General features: G+C 35.3%; 1 protein-coding gene across 4 annotated transcripts in view; it reads right to left on the bottom strand.

The window, feature by feature from the left end:
- The window catches only part of LOC100862655 (tyrosine-protein kinase Src42A-like), a 59,947-nt gene that overhangs the window by 9,213 nt on the left and 30,260 nt on the right, over positions 1-20,474 (bottom strand). For all 4 annotated transcript variants that reach the window (XM_012693697.4, NM_001256800.1, XM_012693691.4 and 1 more), the window contains 2 exon segments: positions 12,870-12,991; positions 10,434-10,597 (listed from right to left, as the gene is read on the bottom strand). In XM_012693697.4, coding sequence (XP_012549151.2) covers positions 10,434-10,597; positions 12,870-12,991 — 286 coding nt within the window.

Here is a 20,474-nt window from a genome sequence, read left to right as displayed (position 1 = left end):
ACTAACACCAGGTGGGCTGTGAGCTCGTCCACACATCGAAACAATAAAAAAAGTCCTTTAAGGCGTCACAATGTTGTCTTTCATGTAAAGTTACGATTGTACAACAATGTGTGATGATATATTTTTTTAATAATGTATCATATAAATTTAAGCTTTATTATAACATAAATTCAAACAACCTTGACTAAGAGTAGAATACTGGATAGAGATGTCAGACTTCGTACGTCCTACACCAATATCAGATACTCTTTAAAAATAACATCTGACGAATACATTCCAAATAACGTGTTCTAATAGAGCCGTTATATTGTAAAGTATCAAAAGATGACGATAAATATTGAATTTACGTGGAACAATAGCTCGTTAAAATAACAATTACGATTGTCGTGTACCGTGCGATTAATGCAACTTGTCTTTTTTTAAATTTTTTATTCAAGATTGAGAGCTTCTCGCTTCGTTAATTTTATTCTCTTTGGTGTATCTCTTGAAAACAGTCAAGGTGAACTGTCCTAAATATTCGACTTAAGACAGTTAATTCTGTTAATTCAGTTAATTTCTGTAAATTAAACGTTTTTCTGGAAGAGATCGCCTTTAGCGATAAGACCGCCCTATTGTACAAATGTATTTGCTTTTTGACTGTTTTTTTTAATGTTTTTTTTTTTGTTGCTATGTGGGTGGACCAGCTCAAAGCCCACCTGATGTTAAGTGGTTACTGGAGCCCATAGAGATCTACGACGTAAATGCGCCACCCACCTTGAGATATAAGTTCTAAGGTCTCAAGTATAGTTACAACGGCTGCCCCACCCTTCAAACCGAAACGCATTACTGCTTCACGGCAGAAAAAGGTAGGGCGATGGTACCTACCCGCACGGACTCACAAGAGGTCCTACCACCAGTAAAAATAATGTAAATTGTGTTTTGGTGTGCAATAAAGTGCATTCTCTCTCTCTCTCTCTCTCTAATTAGACGTAATTTTGGCTTAACAAAGACAACGATTACGGCGGCCGGCCATCAATCGTACACGTCAATAAATTGGAAAGTTTGTTCTCACATAAATTATCCGCTTAAATACCATGCTATTACATATCGCCTTTTCGCATTAAAAAAGTGTACAATTTCCAAAAATATTCGAAATTGAGTTAAGATGCGGAAATATTTGGTATCACCAGTATTTTTCTCATAATTACTGTCAATAGAGCGTAGTTTTTTTTTTTAGTTTCCCTTTTTAGACTACTATTAACAAAATTAATACATAATTTTATCTTACTTTAAAAGACTGTAATGTAACTAGAAAAAAATAAGTGTTGCAAAGATGATTAATATTAAATATATTACATGTTAAACCTTTCAAATACTCTCCTGTAAAATTAGTAAGTTTCGAGATTATACAGTTTTAATGCGAGAAGACGATATAGATTCATGCCAAGTGCTTAAAGTGTGATTTTTTTGTTTTATTGTTTTGCATCGCGATGGTGAGCCAATGATCGTGATGTAGACTGACAGGCGTCAAGTTGCGGCGCTCGATGCAACAAGACAAGTACTTGCGAATTAAAAATCATGCCGCGTTCTTAGTGGTAATATGAAACCGTCGTCGGTACTGCGGCTAGCGACCGCGAACGCCCGTCTGCTAGGCCGCGTGTGCCTGTCACGCGTTGCCCCGACCAAGCTTATACAACAAGTCCTAACAACAAATAAAACTCGTATGCAATTGGAACAGCGCCCCTAGCGGCAAACGTAGTCAATCGTTCCAACTCCATACAAATATGATTTAACTTTTACGCTATCGAGAACGTTAAAAAACTCGCACTAAGCACACTAGTCTAGAACGTGAGCTTATTATAAGGACCGATACCGAATTATAATCGTGCGTCCGTCTAATCACCGTGGCCATCCATTAGATGTGCTTCATAAAAATTTCAAACAGCACAATGGTCTTTTATCGGATCTCGCGTGATTCAGCCGACGATTGTGTGTATTTTATGATTTAACTGTGACTATTGAGAACATATGCATTTGCAGTTGACGTAAGCGTCGTCACAATATTTGCTTATAAGGTTTATTGCAAAAACTGAAATGTTACGTGATTACGTAACAATTCGATTTTTGCAATATCGATTGATTAATCGATAACGCTTTCAATTTGAATTTGAGAACTTTTTATTTTGTACTGGCGTTGGTTTCATTGTTCGTTGAGTTCACGAGATATATTACACGATGAAAGTCTGACCGTCTATTATTTCAGAAGACCTACGTTTCCGGTCATTTATCTACTAGGCACTTCGCACTTCTCTATTACACACCCGTAGGTAATTATAGGTATAGGTATTGGTATCTTCCGTGACTTCGTTAATATTGTAGAAACGTTCGTTGTATTCGTATCCAGTGAAACTATGGCGGGGCTCAAAACCAACGCGACAGCCGACTAATTTTTCTAAGCATCAGAGCACATAAAATTATTTAATTATCGAATTTACGTACTAGTCTCGTGTGGTGAAGTATTTTGAGTATGATAGAGAAGGTATCTTATTTATTTTTACCGTGAAACAATTGTGGAACCCAATTTGCAGCATGGCAGAGTCGTTTACAAAATAACTGAAACATCGACCTTATGTCTAAAAGTGGGCGGCATTAAGCCCTTCTGACCATTGTCATAACAAAAAAAAAACGTAATGCATTTTCAAGTTCCGTGTTAGCTTTAGCGTTTTGTTTCTAATTCGAGTTTACACGCCCACGTTATTGACCGTTGGTCATTTGAGTCGACTAATATCAAAGCCGGCAATGTGACTTTTCGACAATTATTGGTAAATCAGAAAAACGAATTATTGACTTTGTATTCCATTGGCAGTCACAAAACTCTTCTGAACGACATCTTAGATAAATAACAGGTTAAGTATTAACCTTTATTTAATGCAGGTTTTGAACCGTATTCTTTGAAGGAGACGATTATATTCAAATCAATCTGTATTGACATATCAATAACATTTTTTTGTCCAAATGCACAGATTGCCACCTTTGATAATAGACGACTCATTTAACACAACATTTATCCATCATAGTACGTATTAAGGTGAATTTACATTTACAAATCGCGATTGCTCAACGATTTCGGTAAGAATCGTTTACGATTGTCCAACGCTTAGATTTTTGGCAAGATAATTTCAACTTTGACAGCTAGCTACGTAACGTCCTAAATTGTATGTTATCATACTTGTTCGCATTCGCAGTTGTTGTGGCTAACAAATATTAAGAATATATCTAAACTGTAAAAGCATAAGGTCGATTATCGAGGATTTATATTTTTTTAAACTCTAATTAGTTTTTAATGTAACTTAGACTTATGCAAACATTTTCAGGATCAAACTTCTTCAAATAATCTCTTTGAGAGTTATAGTCTGGCAATCGAGATACTAAGGGTGAAAAAATATTATACATAATAAATAGACGGAGAAAAAATTCAATGAATCACCTATGTAAATACGAACGTGTATCTAAGTGATTATGGCAGAAGTAGAATCGACCTTACAGCTCTGATGTCTAGGTAGTATATCATTTATCTTATAAATTACGGTGGTAGGGTCAACGGAGGCATAAGGGCAGAATTAGGCAGAAGTACCAACCTGTAGGGGCAAACACACAGTATACGCCCATAAATGTTCACGATTGATTTCCACGGTGAAGGAATAACATCGTGTAATAAAAATGAAACCCGCAAAATTATAATTTGCGTAATTACTGATGGTAGGACCTCTTGTGAGTCCGCACGGGTAGGTACCACCACCCTGCCTATTTCTGCCGTGAAGCAGTAATTAATGCGTTTCGGTTTGAAGGGTGGGGCAGCCGTTGTAACTATACTGAGATCTTAGAACTTATATCTCAAGGTGGGTGACGCATTTACGTTGTAGATGTCTATGGGCTCCAGTAACCACTTAACACCAGGTGGGCTATGAGCTCGTTCGCCCATCGAAGCAAAAAAAAAAAAAAACGCCTATTACCTGTAAGCACCTACACGAATCGACGACAATTAAATGTAATAAATGTATTCTGCGTCGGCAGCACGTTTCGCAATGCGTTTAGGTGACGTGTACACGTGTAGGAACTCACGGAATGTAATAATTTTGTTGTAACTTCGGTATTAATACGTCGGCCTTTAAATAAACATGTATATCCGACCTTGAACTTCTGAGGCTAGCGATTGTATCAATAGTCTTAATCTTACCTTCGACGACAATAGATATCGAAGCGGCATTCGATCCGCTGTTCGGCGGTGGTCGGTCAGTAAAATTACATAAATTAAACGTCTACGTGACATCGCTCGACTGGGTTTTACATAACTTTCCATTTTATTGCCTTTTGCATTAGAGGACAATACAAGTAAACGAGTGATTGATCGTTTCTATTTAGTTAAAATGGACGTGTATTTTTGACTACTAGCGGAACCGTAGTAGTCGAAATTCGACTATAATTAATTGAAATTATAAGTTTGAACATTATTTGGGTTCTATTATCAAATACTATTTATTATACTTCTATAGTCAAAGATTTCGCCAAGACTTCCTTTAAACAAATATTAATAAAGACAAACAATATTTAATCTACTCTCAATTTGATAACAGAATGCTTATATTCTGTTATAATGTCTGTAATTAAGAAAAGTTTGACAATAAACAAATAGTATGCATGCGTGTGTGTGTCAAATACATGGTAGTGTGTGTAATGTTTTTTTTTATTGATTTAATGTATTTTTTATGAATAATTTAAAAAAGTATTAACATTCTGCACTCTTTCGCTATATTCTCTATAAGCGGGGGAAATTTCATACACCTCCGTCTGCACCATTTTCGTATAAAGAGGTACAAAGTTTTTGCTTCACGTATTAATATATAGGTGACAACAAAAGGAACGTATTGTTGAATAACAGATCCCGTGCACCGTATCACTTCAAATTAATTATGAACAGTGACCGATCGGAACCGTTTCCAGTGTGCTCAGTTCGAGTTATTTAACGTTCTCGATAGCGTAAAAGTTAACGCGAATTTGTATGCAGTTGGAACAGCGCCTCTAGCGGCAAACGTAAGCAAACGTTCCAACTTTATTTTTTATTTTTTTTATTGCTTAGATGGTTGGACGAGCTCACAGCCCACTTTAAGTGGTTGCTGGAGCCCATAGACATTTACAAAGCAAATGCGCCACCCACCTCGAGATATAAGTTCTAAGGTCTCAAGTATAGTTACAACGGCTACCCCACCCTTCGAACCGAAACGCATTACTGCTTTATGGCCGAAATGGTCCTACCACCAGTGATTAGACTCCATACAAATTTGAGTTAACTTTTACGATATCGAGAACGTTAAAAAACTCGTACTAAACACACAGAGCATCGTGTTCATTAACATTGTAAAGCAATGCAACAGTAATTGTTTATCGAATACGATTCGAAATGAACGTCGAACAATGGTTGCAATTAAAGAAAAAAGAAAAAAATAGTAGGAATTTGGTCGTGTCATAGAACTGGGGGAGCTTTATTCGCCTTACAAACACATGTTTACCTTGAATGCACCGGTGCATTGTAATTAATATGCACTTTTTAGGCTAAGCCGCAAAACTTTATGAGTAACTTCATTGTTGTTGTCTTACACAAAGAAGTTGTGAATGGAATGGATTCATAGATGTTTTCATCACAGTATCCGGGCGTTTCACGTTTTGTTTTCTTAAAACAGTAGTTTGAGTAAAAGCGACACCCGTCATTAAAATTATGCTATAAATATTCGCTGAAGTGCCAACAGGAGCTATTGCGGTCCAATTTTATTAGTTTACTAGCGACCCGCCCTCGCTTCGCTTCGGAAACATTAAATTTTATTATTGACAGTTGAGTCCCGCGATGTTACCCGCGGTTATTGTCGTACCGCGGGTGACGCCGCGGGGAAAAGCTAGTCTAAGAAAAGTAGCCAAGTTACTCCTTATATCATCAGCTACCTGTCAGTGAAAGTCCCGTCAAAATCGGTCCTGCCGTTCCAGAGATTAGCCGGAACAAACAGACAGACAGACAGACAAAAATTGTAAAAAAAATTATTTTTGTGTATGTACCGTCATACGCATGTAGTAAAAAGCGGTTATTTCAATATTACAAACAGACACTCCAATTTTAATTATATGTATAGTCTAGCGGCCCGCTTCGGCTCCACTCGGGTTTTTAACAAAAATTTCAACGATATTTGACGTTGTTTTATGTTTTTTAAATAAAAGAGCCGCAAAAATAAAATTATTGCGGCATAACTATAATAGTTAGACATACGCTGTCGCAACACTTTTTATAAATAATAATGTGTTCTAGGTACAAAGTCGTAGTACCTTATTTTATTCTATCATCAATAGTTTTCGCAGGGCACGCGATGTAAAGAATATTTTAGGTAATTTTTTTACACCTTGAGTTACATTATTGGAGTTTTAGTAAGGATCCCTAATTTTTTTCAAAAAAGATTATAGCCTATGTCACTCGGGAATAGTTTAGCTTCCAAACAGTGAAATAATTTTTCAAATCGGTTCAGTAGTTTCGGAACCTATTCAATACAAACAAACAAACAAATCTTTCCTCTTTATAATATTAGTATAAGTATAGAAGTATAGATATAGAACACGTACATACATACATACATTTTATTCCTATAATCGCTCTTTACGGACTTTATTAAGGAACGTGGGTGAAAGAGAAATTTGTGGAATAAGTTTAAAATAAATATATTTCTATCTCATTCCTCCAAAGCAATACGAAAGAAATAGCTGCAGATCAGAGAGAAAATATCTTTTAAGTCCCTATTATTCGATACATTGTATTTACCAACCCTAAAACTGTCCTAAAATTAATTTTATTGTAACGTGTGTCTTTTCCTGAAAAAATATGGTACATGTTTCAATACAGTGAATAAATTTGAAGGATATTAATATATAATAATAGATAAGTTGGAAATTCGTGCAATGTTGAATCAATGAGGCAATGAATATAGTACGCATAGGGTACATACGTATAATAAATATAGTAGGGTATTTAATGTGTTTAGTAATCAATGTTTAGGTAAAAATTGCAGGGTAGTCAAGTATCGGAATATATGTCGGTACTTTTGTTTAATTGTTAAGCAAGCTTACTGGTGGTATTAAGAACGGGCACTGTTAGATTCCGATATTTTGTGCATCTTTGCTGCGAAGCGGTCATTCGATTTGATGATAAGAATAGCTGTTGTATGATAAAATGGAATCTATGCCCTCATGTCTTCAGGTCGAGTTTATGGTGACTATGTGCACCGATAAACATTCTACGCTTCGTGGACCGCGAAATTGTCCCGTACGTCAAATGGAATTTAAGACGCAATTTGAATATTCAAAAAAAAAAGTCGGTATTGAAAGTTCAAAAATTTTCAAAAAAAACAAGACGAAATATGAAAACAAATCACATATTTTTCAATTGTCTACAATGTTTTGTTTATTTAATATAATAGACAAATAACATTATTACGAAAATAATATTTTTAGTCCATTGTTATTATGTGTGTGTTATGAATTAGTAAATTTAAAGTTAAATATAATAATTTGGATAAAATGACAAACAACTGATTTTTTCCAGTGATTAAGTCGTTTTGTATGCCTTTTATGAAAAGATGAACATCTATGGCTCATAATGAAGACACTGGCCGAAAAAAGGTTACGTTAGTTCAATGACTTGCGTTTTAAAAGATTTTCTTTAAGAATTCCAAATTTATTAAATACTTCCCTTGCTTTCAGCTTTCAGGCCTTTAGTGTATTCAAGTTAAAAAATAATAATATAGAATTTGAGGACAGTAAAAAATTTATGCATAAGAAACTAAAAACGATTTCTACCAATAAATTTCGCACAAGCCCTTTTGTTTTCAAAAACACTTGGTTACGTCACACGTACCACAACAAGCAAACACGGATGAATCCGTCTATTCACGGAATATACTACACAGAATAATAATGTACTTACAAATGAATAGACAAAACTAATCTCGAGTTATTGTTATATCAACAAGGTTTTTTTGCGTATTTAGTATCGGTTCTGACCACAAAATGAAGACTAAAATTTTGCGAATTGAACTACAATCAACTTTTAAAATATTCTTTATGGAAATATGTACGACAATAATAATTGTTATTAGCGGTGTCTGTATGTTGTTGCGTTCGTACGATAACTCCGTAACGAAAGCGGGGCCTTCTCGACCTTGCCGCTAGGTCGTCGTAACTGGAACGGGCCATTTTTTGTTCGTAAATGTGTTTAATTATATCACATTATTATGTGTAATTGGGCTTCAGAGTGGCGTGGAAGCTAACGTGCTGTAACGAAGCATTTTAATTACGACAGAACTAGAGCAATCTGCCTCACAGTATCTCTACCGATCGTTCTTCGCTCCGGGAATCCGATGAGGAAATCATTGACTTTTAATAATTGTATTCGCGACTAATAAGTCAAATTAATGTCATTTTATTTTTTAATGATAAGATGGGTGAATCAGTAAATACCACCACCCACCTTGGACCATATTTATAAGACTCAATTGTATAAAGGCTGTCCCAATATTTGAAATCCTGGGATGGATCCTACTACAGTAATCCTTACCATGTTTTCCTAGATTCTTATTATGAGTATTTTTTTTAATTGCTAGATGGGTGGACGAGCTCACATCCCACCCGGTGTTAAGTGGTTACTGGAGCCCATAGACATTTACAACGCCCACACTGAGATATAAGTTCTAAGGTCTCAAGTATAGTTACAACGGCTGCCCCACCCTTCAAACCGAAATGCATTACTGCTTCACGGTTATTATGAGTATTAGTGTAAAGCTTACATTTTTATATCTACGGGCTGGGAAAGCCGCTTGATTTAAGTTAGGCCTATGTCTGTCCATCTAACCAAACAGATAATAGAGCATTAAATCAACATTAATGTCTCAAAGCTCGTGTGAAAACCGATTAAGCATAACATAACGCATAAGGTATAATAAAAAACTGAATTATTATAGTGTTAATGACGAAATCACGAGACATTTATGCAAATAGGCGAAATCGATATTAAAGGTTAAATCAATAAGGTAGTTTCATTTTCCGCGTAAAGAAACTCCGAGAATTCAGGGACAAGTTTTTTTGTTTTGTTTTGTTTATATATTCGTAAATTCGCAGACGTGTTTTTGTTCCATCAAGTGATAAACGATTACAGGACCTTCTAAATAACGTTTCCTGTAGTGTCAAACTCGAAAGACTTCTCATCACCGGCAAAGTGGAAGGAAAGAGGCCTAGAGGGCGTAGTCCCATGCGCTGGTCCGATCAGATTAAGACGACTTTGGAATCCAGCATCAATGTCGTTATCCACTGCGCGGAGGACAGGAGTGAATGGAGGAACATAGTCCTAACAAAAGTGCTCCGCAAAGGTCACGACCCTCAGCACTGAGGAATACGACGCACGGAGGAGGAGGAGGTAGTGTCAAACTCCATTTGAAATTGAAACAACGGTCACACTAACTTTTCCAAACGTGTGATCGCTTCACGTCAAAACATATCTGCATAAAAGTAAATTAAACCTAGTTTCTTGACAATAAAGGCATCGAAACCGGAAGAGTTTTAAGTTAAATGAATAAGACTTATTTGATGAGTTAGTTCACTCATCGTAATCCTCAGCCCTTTGCGGCATAGACCTCCCGTTTTTATGCCATACAATTCGATTGCCCACTATTCTCATCAAAGTCTGCCTGAATTGGTTCAGTGGCTCGTCATATTTTCTCGTTTTTTAACAAAGACAAGCGGTTGAGAATTTTTCTTTTTTTATTGCTCTAAATGGTTGGCTATTGAAACTCAGAGACATCATAACATGAAGGCCACCAGTCGCACTGAGATCGAAGTCACAATTAAATTGTAAGACTCTCCAAACCTACAAACTGAATGACTCTGACGTTACAGTAACATGCAGCATTGTACCATCAAGCCGTTCAGGCTCACGATACCAGAGTACGCACGTGCTGATTTTGAATTCCACAAATTATGCACAAAAGATAAGCAACGTTTTTTTCAATGTTTCGACCTTGTTCGGTCGCCACTGTTTGATTGTTTCATTGTGCTTACTCTTAAAAGTTACGTCAGAAGGTCGGGTCAAGCTCACGAGTTGGACAGGTCGACCGATCGCTTACAAAGCTTTACTTACATACAATGAATTACTAAATATTTTTTTTTTCTTCATAAAATAACGATTATAGTGAACCGTATAATTTTATCACAGCTGCGTGACGAACGAATGGCCATGGGTATTTCTATTCAACTAGCTGCGATTGAAAAAGAAGGCTCGAGTTTATATTAACTTAATAAACATTGCTTATTTAGGGTTAACTATAAAAATTTTTTTTTTATTTTGTTTTATTCATTGTGAAGTGACTGACCTGAACGCAAGGTTTATTGAGGGCGACGCATAGTCCGTCTGCGTCCTTGCTGTAGTGCTCGACGAGTTCTTGAAGTGTGCGGAAGGTTGTGCGTCGGGCTATGAAAAACCCTCCCTCGTCCAGTTGCCGGATGCGATAGTGTTTCACTGTGTCACCGTCTCGTACTGTTGACAAAATGAACTTACAATAACCTATACGCCTCTTTCTACCTAAGCTGGTTAACTATGGGGTTATAGCCCACTGAGTTTCTCGCCGGATCTTCTAAGTGGGTCGCGTTTCCGATCCGGTGGTAGATTCTGCGAAGCACGGCTCTTGCTGGGGTTCGTGTGAGCAACATCATCAGATCTGAGCCTTGTGAGCTCACATACTAGTTAAGGTTACGCTGATATGGTCTCTCTAGACCAAGAGCTTAAGTAGGAAAAAAAATCGAGATGAAAAAAAGGTGGTTATGCCAGCGTAACGCAACATTACGTATCAACTGTATTGTAACATGTATCAACAAACGTAGAGCACGGGTTGTAGCTTCATCTACGCCACTCAATTCCGGTTCGAACCAAACCGCGGTCGAAACATACACGTGCCCAGTGGGAGGGCGTTCTAACGTTTTATTATCGCTTCTGGTAGATTTACAGCTAGCTCGATTTAGGCCACGAAAAGCGATGGGCTATTATCGAATACAAGCGTTCGTCAAATCCACACAATTGACCGCGGCGCAAGAATAAATTCCACACCCATTGAACATATTCTCACAGAAGTTATTTATCGATAGCAGCTATATATTATTTTTCTTCTAAATGGCACAATAGAAAGTTTTTCTTGGAAGCGAGCAGCGTTCTTTATCGACGACATTTGTCTTGAGATTTAGTCAAATAACTTGTAAATATTCTCGTTCAAAGCTTGTGCTGGTACACAGACCTTGCAAATGCAAATATCAGCATTAATCACTGTTCTTAGAATCGTAACGTCAAGCTTTTGACAGTTGTTCGATTCATTCGATAGAGCCAATGATTATTTTCTATTAACGAGTATCAATTCATAGTAATAAACAAATGGGTCGGCTAAATTAATGTTATTCGTAACGCAGTATTTATTATCTTATTTTAAAACAGTGTCTTTGATTTATTTCACATAGCCCCGGGCATGTTGTAGAAGGTTTCTTACTATCAAACTCTTTATCACAAGAGAGTTGGCTGAATAGCCGCTGCTGTGATAAGTACGTGATGTATTGTTAAATATTTAACACTCAAACTGTTTCTCACTAAGCACAAGGAATTCTTGTGTGTTCGACTTTTCTTCGACTGAGCGAATGAATACCATTCACTTGGTCATAGAGTCATCGTGGACAAGCGAACTTAGCAATTCAATTTTTTTAAATACGAATTAATGCATTTTATTCGATAAAAAATGCATTGTATTTTCTAATCTTTAACGAGATATCCCTTGGTTTCAATCTATTGAGATTTAGATTAAAACAAACTTCAGTTAGTCGTGACCACGAGATCCGAAGTGAAGTTGTTCGAATCAGAGTTTGTAAGAGATGTTAAAATAATTTTAATTATTATTCAGAATCAAGTGCTAAAGTTTGAAGGTATCGGGAAAAGTCCATGTACGAATTTAGAATTTTATTGACAAGCGATTTTTATTTTTAAATCATAAAATGCTGTCTTATTGGAATATTTTATTACCATTTTTTGCTTTGTGAACAGTATTGGGAATTTTATTCAACTGATTTGAATAGCTCGACATTTAATTAATGCTCTCGTATCAGCTTATATTCGTACATATGTATATACTTCAGTGACAATTTTATATATAAATAACTTTTTATTTTGCATTTGTAGCTTATATAATTTTCTAGTGAATTCCATTTTCCTTTGTTTTCCTCAAGAAACTTAATTAATGTGACCTTGAACATACTCTTGCGACACATTCCTAAGTTCTTATGCAAGAAATTTCCTAAGGATCACAATAATAATATTAATTGGACCTCATTTTGTCATTAGATATCTATATGTTTAATTGCACTTATTACTGCGATGTATGGATGTTACAAATTGTTCGAATACATTCTTAAAGTAGCTTTTTAAATAAATACGTTGCATGTTTTTAAGTGCGCATCTCCCCGCACAGGCCTAACTTATGTCTCCACGTACAAGATATATAACAATAAGTCTATATTGAAATAACCATTTAGATGAGCCTCCTTTGTTCCCACGCGGCACTCGCGCCGGGTTTTAGAAAAAAAAATATAACCGGTTCTTGCGTTCGAATATTCCAGAACAAGTATGGATGCGTTCGTATAATAGCATAGACAGCATCGGATACAAATCTAGATTTGTCTACTCCCATAAATGTGATCACAGTTTTGTTTTCCGTTTTTGCTGGGCATAAGATAAAGCGAGCATTTTCTGCTAAAAAGGAAGTCCTATGTTTTACCTGATAGTGAGAAGTCATTGTGGCGGCTCTCAGAATCACGGATAAGGAAAGCGCCATGCTCGTTTTCGGGTAGTAACAGTTTCTTTTCCGCTTCGATCCGTTTTATTTTGCGGAAGTACCATCTGAAACAAAACAAAGGCTACATTGAAAAAAAAAAAACATCAAAAAAGTTTTTACAAATATTTCAATAATGCAATTTTTATATCGTGCGCTATATACAATACTTGGATAATATATATGATCGTTAAAGCTCTCGCATACAGTAAGACTCGTGGGTGACTCAACTCACACGTATGAATACCATTCAGAATTCAATTGACGTATGGCCGAGGCTTTGAACAAAAGCATGAAGTACAAAAACAGCTCTCGATTTTAACGAGTCCATTGCAAAAAGCGAATATCATCCGCCGTCTAGATTATAGTGTATCATAATACTAACTATTGAGTTTCATCAAAAGTCATGTCTAAAGGTAAACGTTGCGTTATGATGCAGAAATAAGAGCACACAATTCAGGTTCATTTCTTGCTCGGTTGCAAAATCAAGCCACGGGGGTCTGACAATAGTCGTAGTAGGTATTGCATCAAATCTCGCGACAGACCGACGAGGTCGTCGGGCTCATGAGATTAAAAAATACTATATCTAACTAGTACAACGGCACAACGGTAAAAAGCACTAAAAAGTTCTGTTCTCCTTTCAGCACGTATAAAAACCAGCTGTAACTTTGTATTCTCTATGAAATATATATAATTTTATATATCGTATTTTTGCATTAAAACTTTATAATCTCAAAACTTACAAATTTTATAGGAGAGCGTTTTAAAGGTTTAACATGTGACTTTTTTAATATTAAATCATCTTTGCAACATTTCTTTTTTACCAGTTGCATTATAGTATCTGTCTTTTAAAGTAAGATAAAATTATGTATTAATTTTGTTAATAGTAGTCAAAACATAGGTAAACTAGAAAAAAAAAAAAAACTAAAACTAAACTATGCTCCTTTGACAGTATTTATGAGAAAAATACTAGTGACACCAAATAATTCCGCATATTAACTCAATTTCGAACATTTTTGGAAATTGTACACTTTTAATGCGAAAAGACGATATCTTACCGAGAAATGCAGAATGGCTCACAAAATATTACACGATGCAGTTTTGTATAAAAATGATTTTACTACAGAAAAAAAAAGTTTATTATTGGTTGTGTTTATGTAATATTTACATTAGCGAACTTAGCGTCTAAGGCATTATCTATTATAAAGAGTCTAAAGGTTGTTTTATCGTGATAACTAAGATTGACCAATAATTTGTTAGTGCTCACTGTCCGTGACGATAAACCGATGATTGGACGCTGATTACTATTGTTCATTGAATTATTCCACTACTGTAGCACGCGGGAGATCGTTGACGGTAATCACAGAAGCGATTCAAAGTTCGGATGTGTAACGCTCTGCACGATTTACCTCTTTTTAGTTATTACTCAAAAACAAGCTATGAAATCCAAATCGAATTCATGAATAATAAAAACGTAATTAATTACGTATGTTTTTATTATTATTATAGACTTCATTTGCGAGCTATTACGAGTACGTGTATCTGTTTATAAAAAACAGATTATTGTATGTAGTTTACGGCTAGTAAGCCAATACAGATCAAAATATTAATTGTTGAAATGTCATTGAACGTATCGTCTTTTCGCATTAAAAGTGTACAATTTCCAAAAATATTCAAAATTGAGTTAATATGCGGGCATCATTTGGTATCACCAGTATTTTTCTCATAAATACTGTCAAAAGAGCGTAATTTTTTTGAAGTGAAACTTCCTTATCGGCGTTGGAAAAAAATTTACCGTCACATTTTTCGGTTACGCGTCACATTTTTCCGTTACGCGCCATCTGTTTTGTATTCATGTCTATGATAATAAAATCCTTTTGTTTAAACTTTATCTAATTTAACTTTTTTGTATTCATGTCTATGATAATAAAATCCTTTTGTTTAAACTTTATCTAATTTAACTTTATTTAACCAATTTCTAGAAAGTTGCATGTAGATCATTTTTCGAAAAATAAGGCCATAAATAAGTTTCACTTCTTACGTGTGTACACTAGTACACGCACACATTTTTTATTTTAGTTTACCTATGTTTTTTCTACTATTAACCAAACGAATACACAAATTTTATCTTACTTTAAAAGACAGATAATGTAACTGGTAAAAAATAAATAATAAATGTTGCAAAGATGATTTAATATTAGAAATATCACATGCTAAACCTTTAAAACACTCTCCTGTAGAATTAGTAAGTTTTGAGACTATACAGTTTTAATGCGAGAAGACGATAATATGTATTACAAATTCGAATACACTAAAGATAGATCGTGTAGTACAATGTGAGCTCTATAATAAACACACAGGAAAAGTTGTGTGCAATGTCGTTAGACTAATAAAATGCGATCGTGGTGCTGAAAGGCTAGTTAAGTATGGTAATAATAATACCTTCGTTGAGGCCTCGTCACGCACAGAAGGCATCCTTAGGGTTAAAGATCGATTACAAACAGATAACTGACGAAGGTCTGATAGTGGAAAACGCAATCAGAATCGTATTGATGTGAATTAATTTGATGATTTATTAACAACGCTGTACGCAGACGGAAAGTCCGTCGTGAATTTTAATATACAAAAGAGATTTATTTTAAAGTTAAATTAAATGTTAACGTTTACATTTTTATGTTTGACTAGCTGACCCGGTAGACTTCGTAGTGCCTCAATCGATAAATAAAAGACCTAAGCTTTTGTATAAAATAAACTTAAAACAAACAGAAAGAATCCGTCCGACGGGGGACACATCAAAGGAAAAACAAAATTGTTATTTTTATTTAATTCCGCGCACCTATTTTCATATTTATTTACCTTCTAAACCTTCTCTGGACTTCCACAAATAATTCAAGGCCAAAATTAGCCAAATCACTCCAGCAGTTCTTGAGTTTTAGCGAGACTAATGAACAGCAATTCATTTTTATATAATAATATATAGATAGATTTAAATACAAAATTCAATGTCTTAAAAAACTGCATAGGTAGGTACACTACACACTTCGTTTTTTTTTCGTCAACAATATGTTTACCTAGGACAAGATAAACATATAATTATGCACAATTAACTAAAGTTAAATTTTAAGGAAAAACCGAACAAAAAGTTTACTGATCGAATAAATATTTGATTCATTTTGAGTTTATTTACAAACAGTTCACGGACAGATTGTAGATCGCGGGCTTCACAGTGACACGAGAAACCACAACTTTAAACATGAACCGGTAACCCGTGAAATTTTGCATACAAGGCGATCGCTTTGTGACAGACAAATAGCACGACCTTGACCTCGTAAGGGGAGAAATCGTCATCCGAATTATGAATCACGATGATACGCGTATATTAGTGTATAAACACAGCCTTCGCACCTTCCTTCGAATTCATTACGGAAATGTGGTGGAAACATAAATATTAATGACGGACCCGTATACATATTGGGTACACGGTTAATTTTGTATATTATGCACGGAGATAACGAAGTGTAATAATAGTAATGCTAATATGCGCATAAAAATAAACAGCGAATGACATTCCACAAAATCTGTTTTCTAGTTTGCAAACAGATTTTCGAAAGTGCAAGCAACATTGTGCAAATATGACTAACTTTATTGTCTAAGACTAGAAAAAGCTAGGTAAAAGTGTCAAACATTTTAGTAACGGGTGAATGATAGCTCAGAAAGATACATTTGAACATATAACGAACCGAATGTATTTGTATATAGTACTTACTAGCTGTACCCGTCCGCTTCGCTGGGCATTTAAAATTAACATTATTATTTTTCACCCCCACAAAGATTCTCATTATTAACGCCCCCGCAACTGGTGTAGGGAGTCCAACACTCGTATAAATATTAGCCTATCCATTAAGTACATGTATTTTCTACATGGATACCAAGTTACAAGTCAATCGGATCCATGGTTCAGTAGTTATAACGGAACATCCGTAAAAACCACTGTAGATTTATATATTAGTACAGATGAAACGGATATAATCATATCGGTGAATGTGATTATGATATATGTTGCATAATATGCAGGTAAAGTAACATTTCATCCATAGGTTTGTTATGACTAATGTGAGGAGACGGAAATTCCTAATCGATAATAATCTACGATCTTACATAAGTTTCCGGTTCGTAGAAGATAAATTGAATAGTACAATTGATTTGAAATTGGTTATATTTTCAACTTAGCCGACTCAACTATAATATTATTGTGTTTTACATTTTCAATGGCTGCGTTCATGATGTTTGCACAATTACAACACATACATACATATGTACACCTGTCACTTTTTGTAAGTTCGTTTTTTTTATTGCTTAGATGGGTGGACAAGCTCACAGGCCACCCGGTGTTAAGTGGTCACTGGAGCCCATAGACATCTACAACGTAAATGTGCCACCCACCTTGAGATATAAGTTCTAAGGTCTCAAGTATAGTTATAACGGCTGCCCCACCCTTCAAACCGAAACGCATTACTGCTTCACGGCAGAAATAGGCGGGGTGGTGGTACCTATCCGCACGGAGTCACAACTGGTCCTACCATCCGTGAATACTCGTATTAGGAATGTTCAAAATAGTATTGTAAGCTCTAAAAAAGGGCCTAACAAACAACGTAATTAAATGAGGCTTAATTTATTGAGGTACGAATCAACATTAGCAGCCCTCTGACACGAACGCGGCTCGCCTATCTAGAGTTAATTACCTGACTTTCGCTTAGAGTTTTATAATAACGAGTTAAGAGTTAAGGAGACGCATCGGTCGTCGAACCTCGCGAGCGGCTCATGTCGCCACTTCTTTTTTTGCTAATCCAGTCTCGGCTGGCTCCTGACTGCTCGCTAGATGGGTAATCTAATTATAGGTACTCCTTATTACGAACAAGTACTTACACGATTTAAACATTTATATACTTTTTTGCGTGCATCGATACAGTTTGATTTGATTTAGCTATTTATAGACGGTCTGAGTACTAAAGTTGTTAACGATTGGAAAGGTTCTTTTATTAGACTATAACGTAGACGTGTGCTGTATTGGAAAGGAAATGTCTAGGTTTATGCATAATACATAGCAAGAAGTAGGTACGTAGGTAAAATAAAAAGAATACACCTTTTTTTTGTGAAATTTTCTATATTAGAGGTCCCGCAGTAGTCGAAATTCGACTATAATTAATTGGAATTGTAAGTTTGTACACTATTATGATTGTATTTTATACTTCTATAATCACAAATTTCGCCAAGGCTACACTATAAAAAATATAACAAAGACAAACAATATTTAATCTATTCTCAATTTGACAACAGACGCCAAGAACAAAAGTTTGACAATAAATAGTATGCATGCGTGTGTGAGTCAAATACATAGTATGTAGTGTGTGTAATGTTTTCTTTATTGATTTAATGTATCTTTTATGCATTATTTGAAAAAAATATTAGCATTGTGCACTTCTTCTCTATTTTCTCTATAAGTGTGGAAAATTTCATAATCCTCCGTCCGCGCAATTTTCATAAAAAGGGATACAAAGTTTTTGCTTCACTTATTAATATATAGATGATGTAACACCTGATTGGAAAGAGCCTTAATCGTTTCTTGGTGTAATAATGTCGAATGAAATGTGTCAAACGCCGCTATAGTTCTCTAGCAGCATTGTAAACAAATAAGTAATACCGTGGGATCCATTATTGTTAATGAATTAAATTGTTTTGTTTATCTTCTTATTATATATAAGTTATTGTTTACAATAGTAATTATCAGAGTAAAAAATCCGTTTTCATCACTGAGCCTGCAGTAGAGTAAATAAATAGAAGAAAATATCAAAGATTCCTGATTAACACGTAAACGCATTTAACACGATTTCGTATATTCATCTGCTGTATTTGAGACACGAAGATTTATTATTAAAAGCCTTTTATAGCACTCGTCGTTTTAAATAAAAATAGTAATTGTAGCACACCATGATGACGTTAAAATAAATCTAAATAAATCTCGGTAGAGGTTCATGTGAACATGGTTACGAATTTTCTTCTTCAAAATTGAACAAAGATTCAGATGCAAACCGGCCCACAAACCCCATTGGCGATTATTGTATTGCGAACGGTATTTTTTGTGAGTAATATAGGTTCCTCCGTTAGTTATGATGTCTTGTTATAGATAAGGATACAGACTGTCTACGATGGATGAATATGAATGGAAAATTTAAAATTTTCGAAACAAAAAATATTGTCAAGTTAGTTTTCAAACGTAAATATATTATAGAATTAAATGTAGCGATGAAACCGATAAAAATAAAACGATAAACAATAAGAACTAAATCAAAACACAACAACGTCAGACAATGATTTGGCGGTAGCCACTATTAGCAGAGTTCACAATGAGTCGTTAAATGTAACTACCTACTTGTTAATCACTTAAGGGAATGATGATGCGAAACGGCGAAACAACCGTTGGTGGCTACTGCGAATAGTTAATTGAAATGCGTTAGATACGCGCCGCACTCATCGTTCCAGCGAATACGTCGCGACGCAATGACAGATCCCTGCAGGACGATAAACGAATTAAAAAAAATTTACAATAAATCTTGATTAATTGCCCGTATACCGAATAAATTTTTATACGTCTACTAGCTGACCCGGCGCAGACTTCGTAGTGCCTCAATCGATAAATTAAAGACCTAAGCTTTTGTATAAAATAAACTTAAGACAAACAAAAGAAATCCGTCCGACGGGGGACACATCAAAGGAAAAACAAAATCGTTATTTTTATATAATTCCGAGCAATTTCATATTTATCTACTTTTTAAGCCTTCTCTGGACTTCCACTTGAATTATTTATTCAAGATCAAAATTAGCCAAATCGGTCCAGCCGTTCTTGAGCTTTAGCGAGACTTAACGAACAGCAATTCATTTTTATATATAGAGATAGAAGATAAATTTATTGACACGAAGATAGAATGCATACGAAACATGCGCAAAAGTAATAATTATCGTTAGAGGCAGACGCGAACGGACGAGAAGTCGGGCCGGCAATGTCAGCAAAAAAAAAAAAAAAACAAAGAACGTATCATAAAAAAACCAGTTGTATTGTTCTTTCGCTGGAGACGACCTCAGGCGTCGTGATAAGGCTCAAGTCACTTCTATCGCTTTTCTTACACGTGGTTCGTTTTTCCGTTAAAGAATCAATTCAATTGTTATATGAAGCACTAACTAGTCTATTCTTTCAAAGGAGTTTTTATTTTGTCACATTTTACACGATTCGAATTAAGTTATTATTAACAGTTGACACAATAATTCACTAGAAAGTCTCGGTGTGCGATTAGAAGAAAAAAAAAAACAGTACCTAATTTTTAATGCCGCGAAGCTGTAAGACGTCACGAAATGAAACCTAAATCGTCCGAGATAGTGAAAGTGAACATGAAGCAAGGCGATGTTATTAAACAATTTTTTTTGTTGTTATATTTTCACGTCTTGTCCGCACTTAAGACTTGTCTCACCTATGGGTGTAACTATCGGAGCTTTTGT

Source organism: Bombyx mori, chromosome 19, assembly GCF_030269925.1.
Source record: "Bombyx mori chromosome 19, ASM3026992v2".
In the NCBI taxonomy this organism is placed as follows: domain Eukaryota; kingdom Metazoa; phylum Arthropoda; class Insecta; order Lepidoptera; family Bombycidae; genus Bombyx; species Bombyx mori.
Note: the sequence above shows the minus strand (reverse complement) of the source record. Positions and strands in the feature narration are given on the sequence as shown.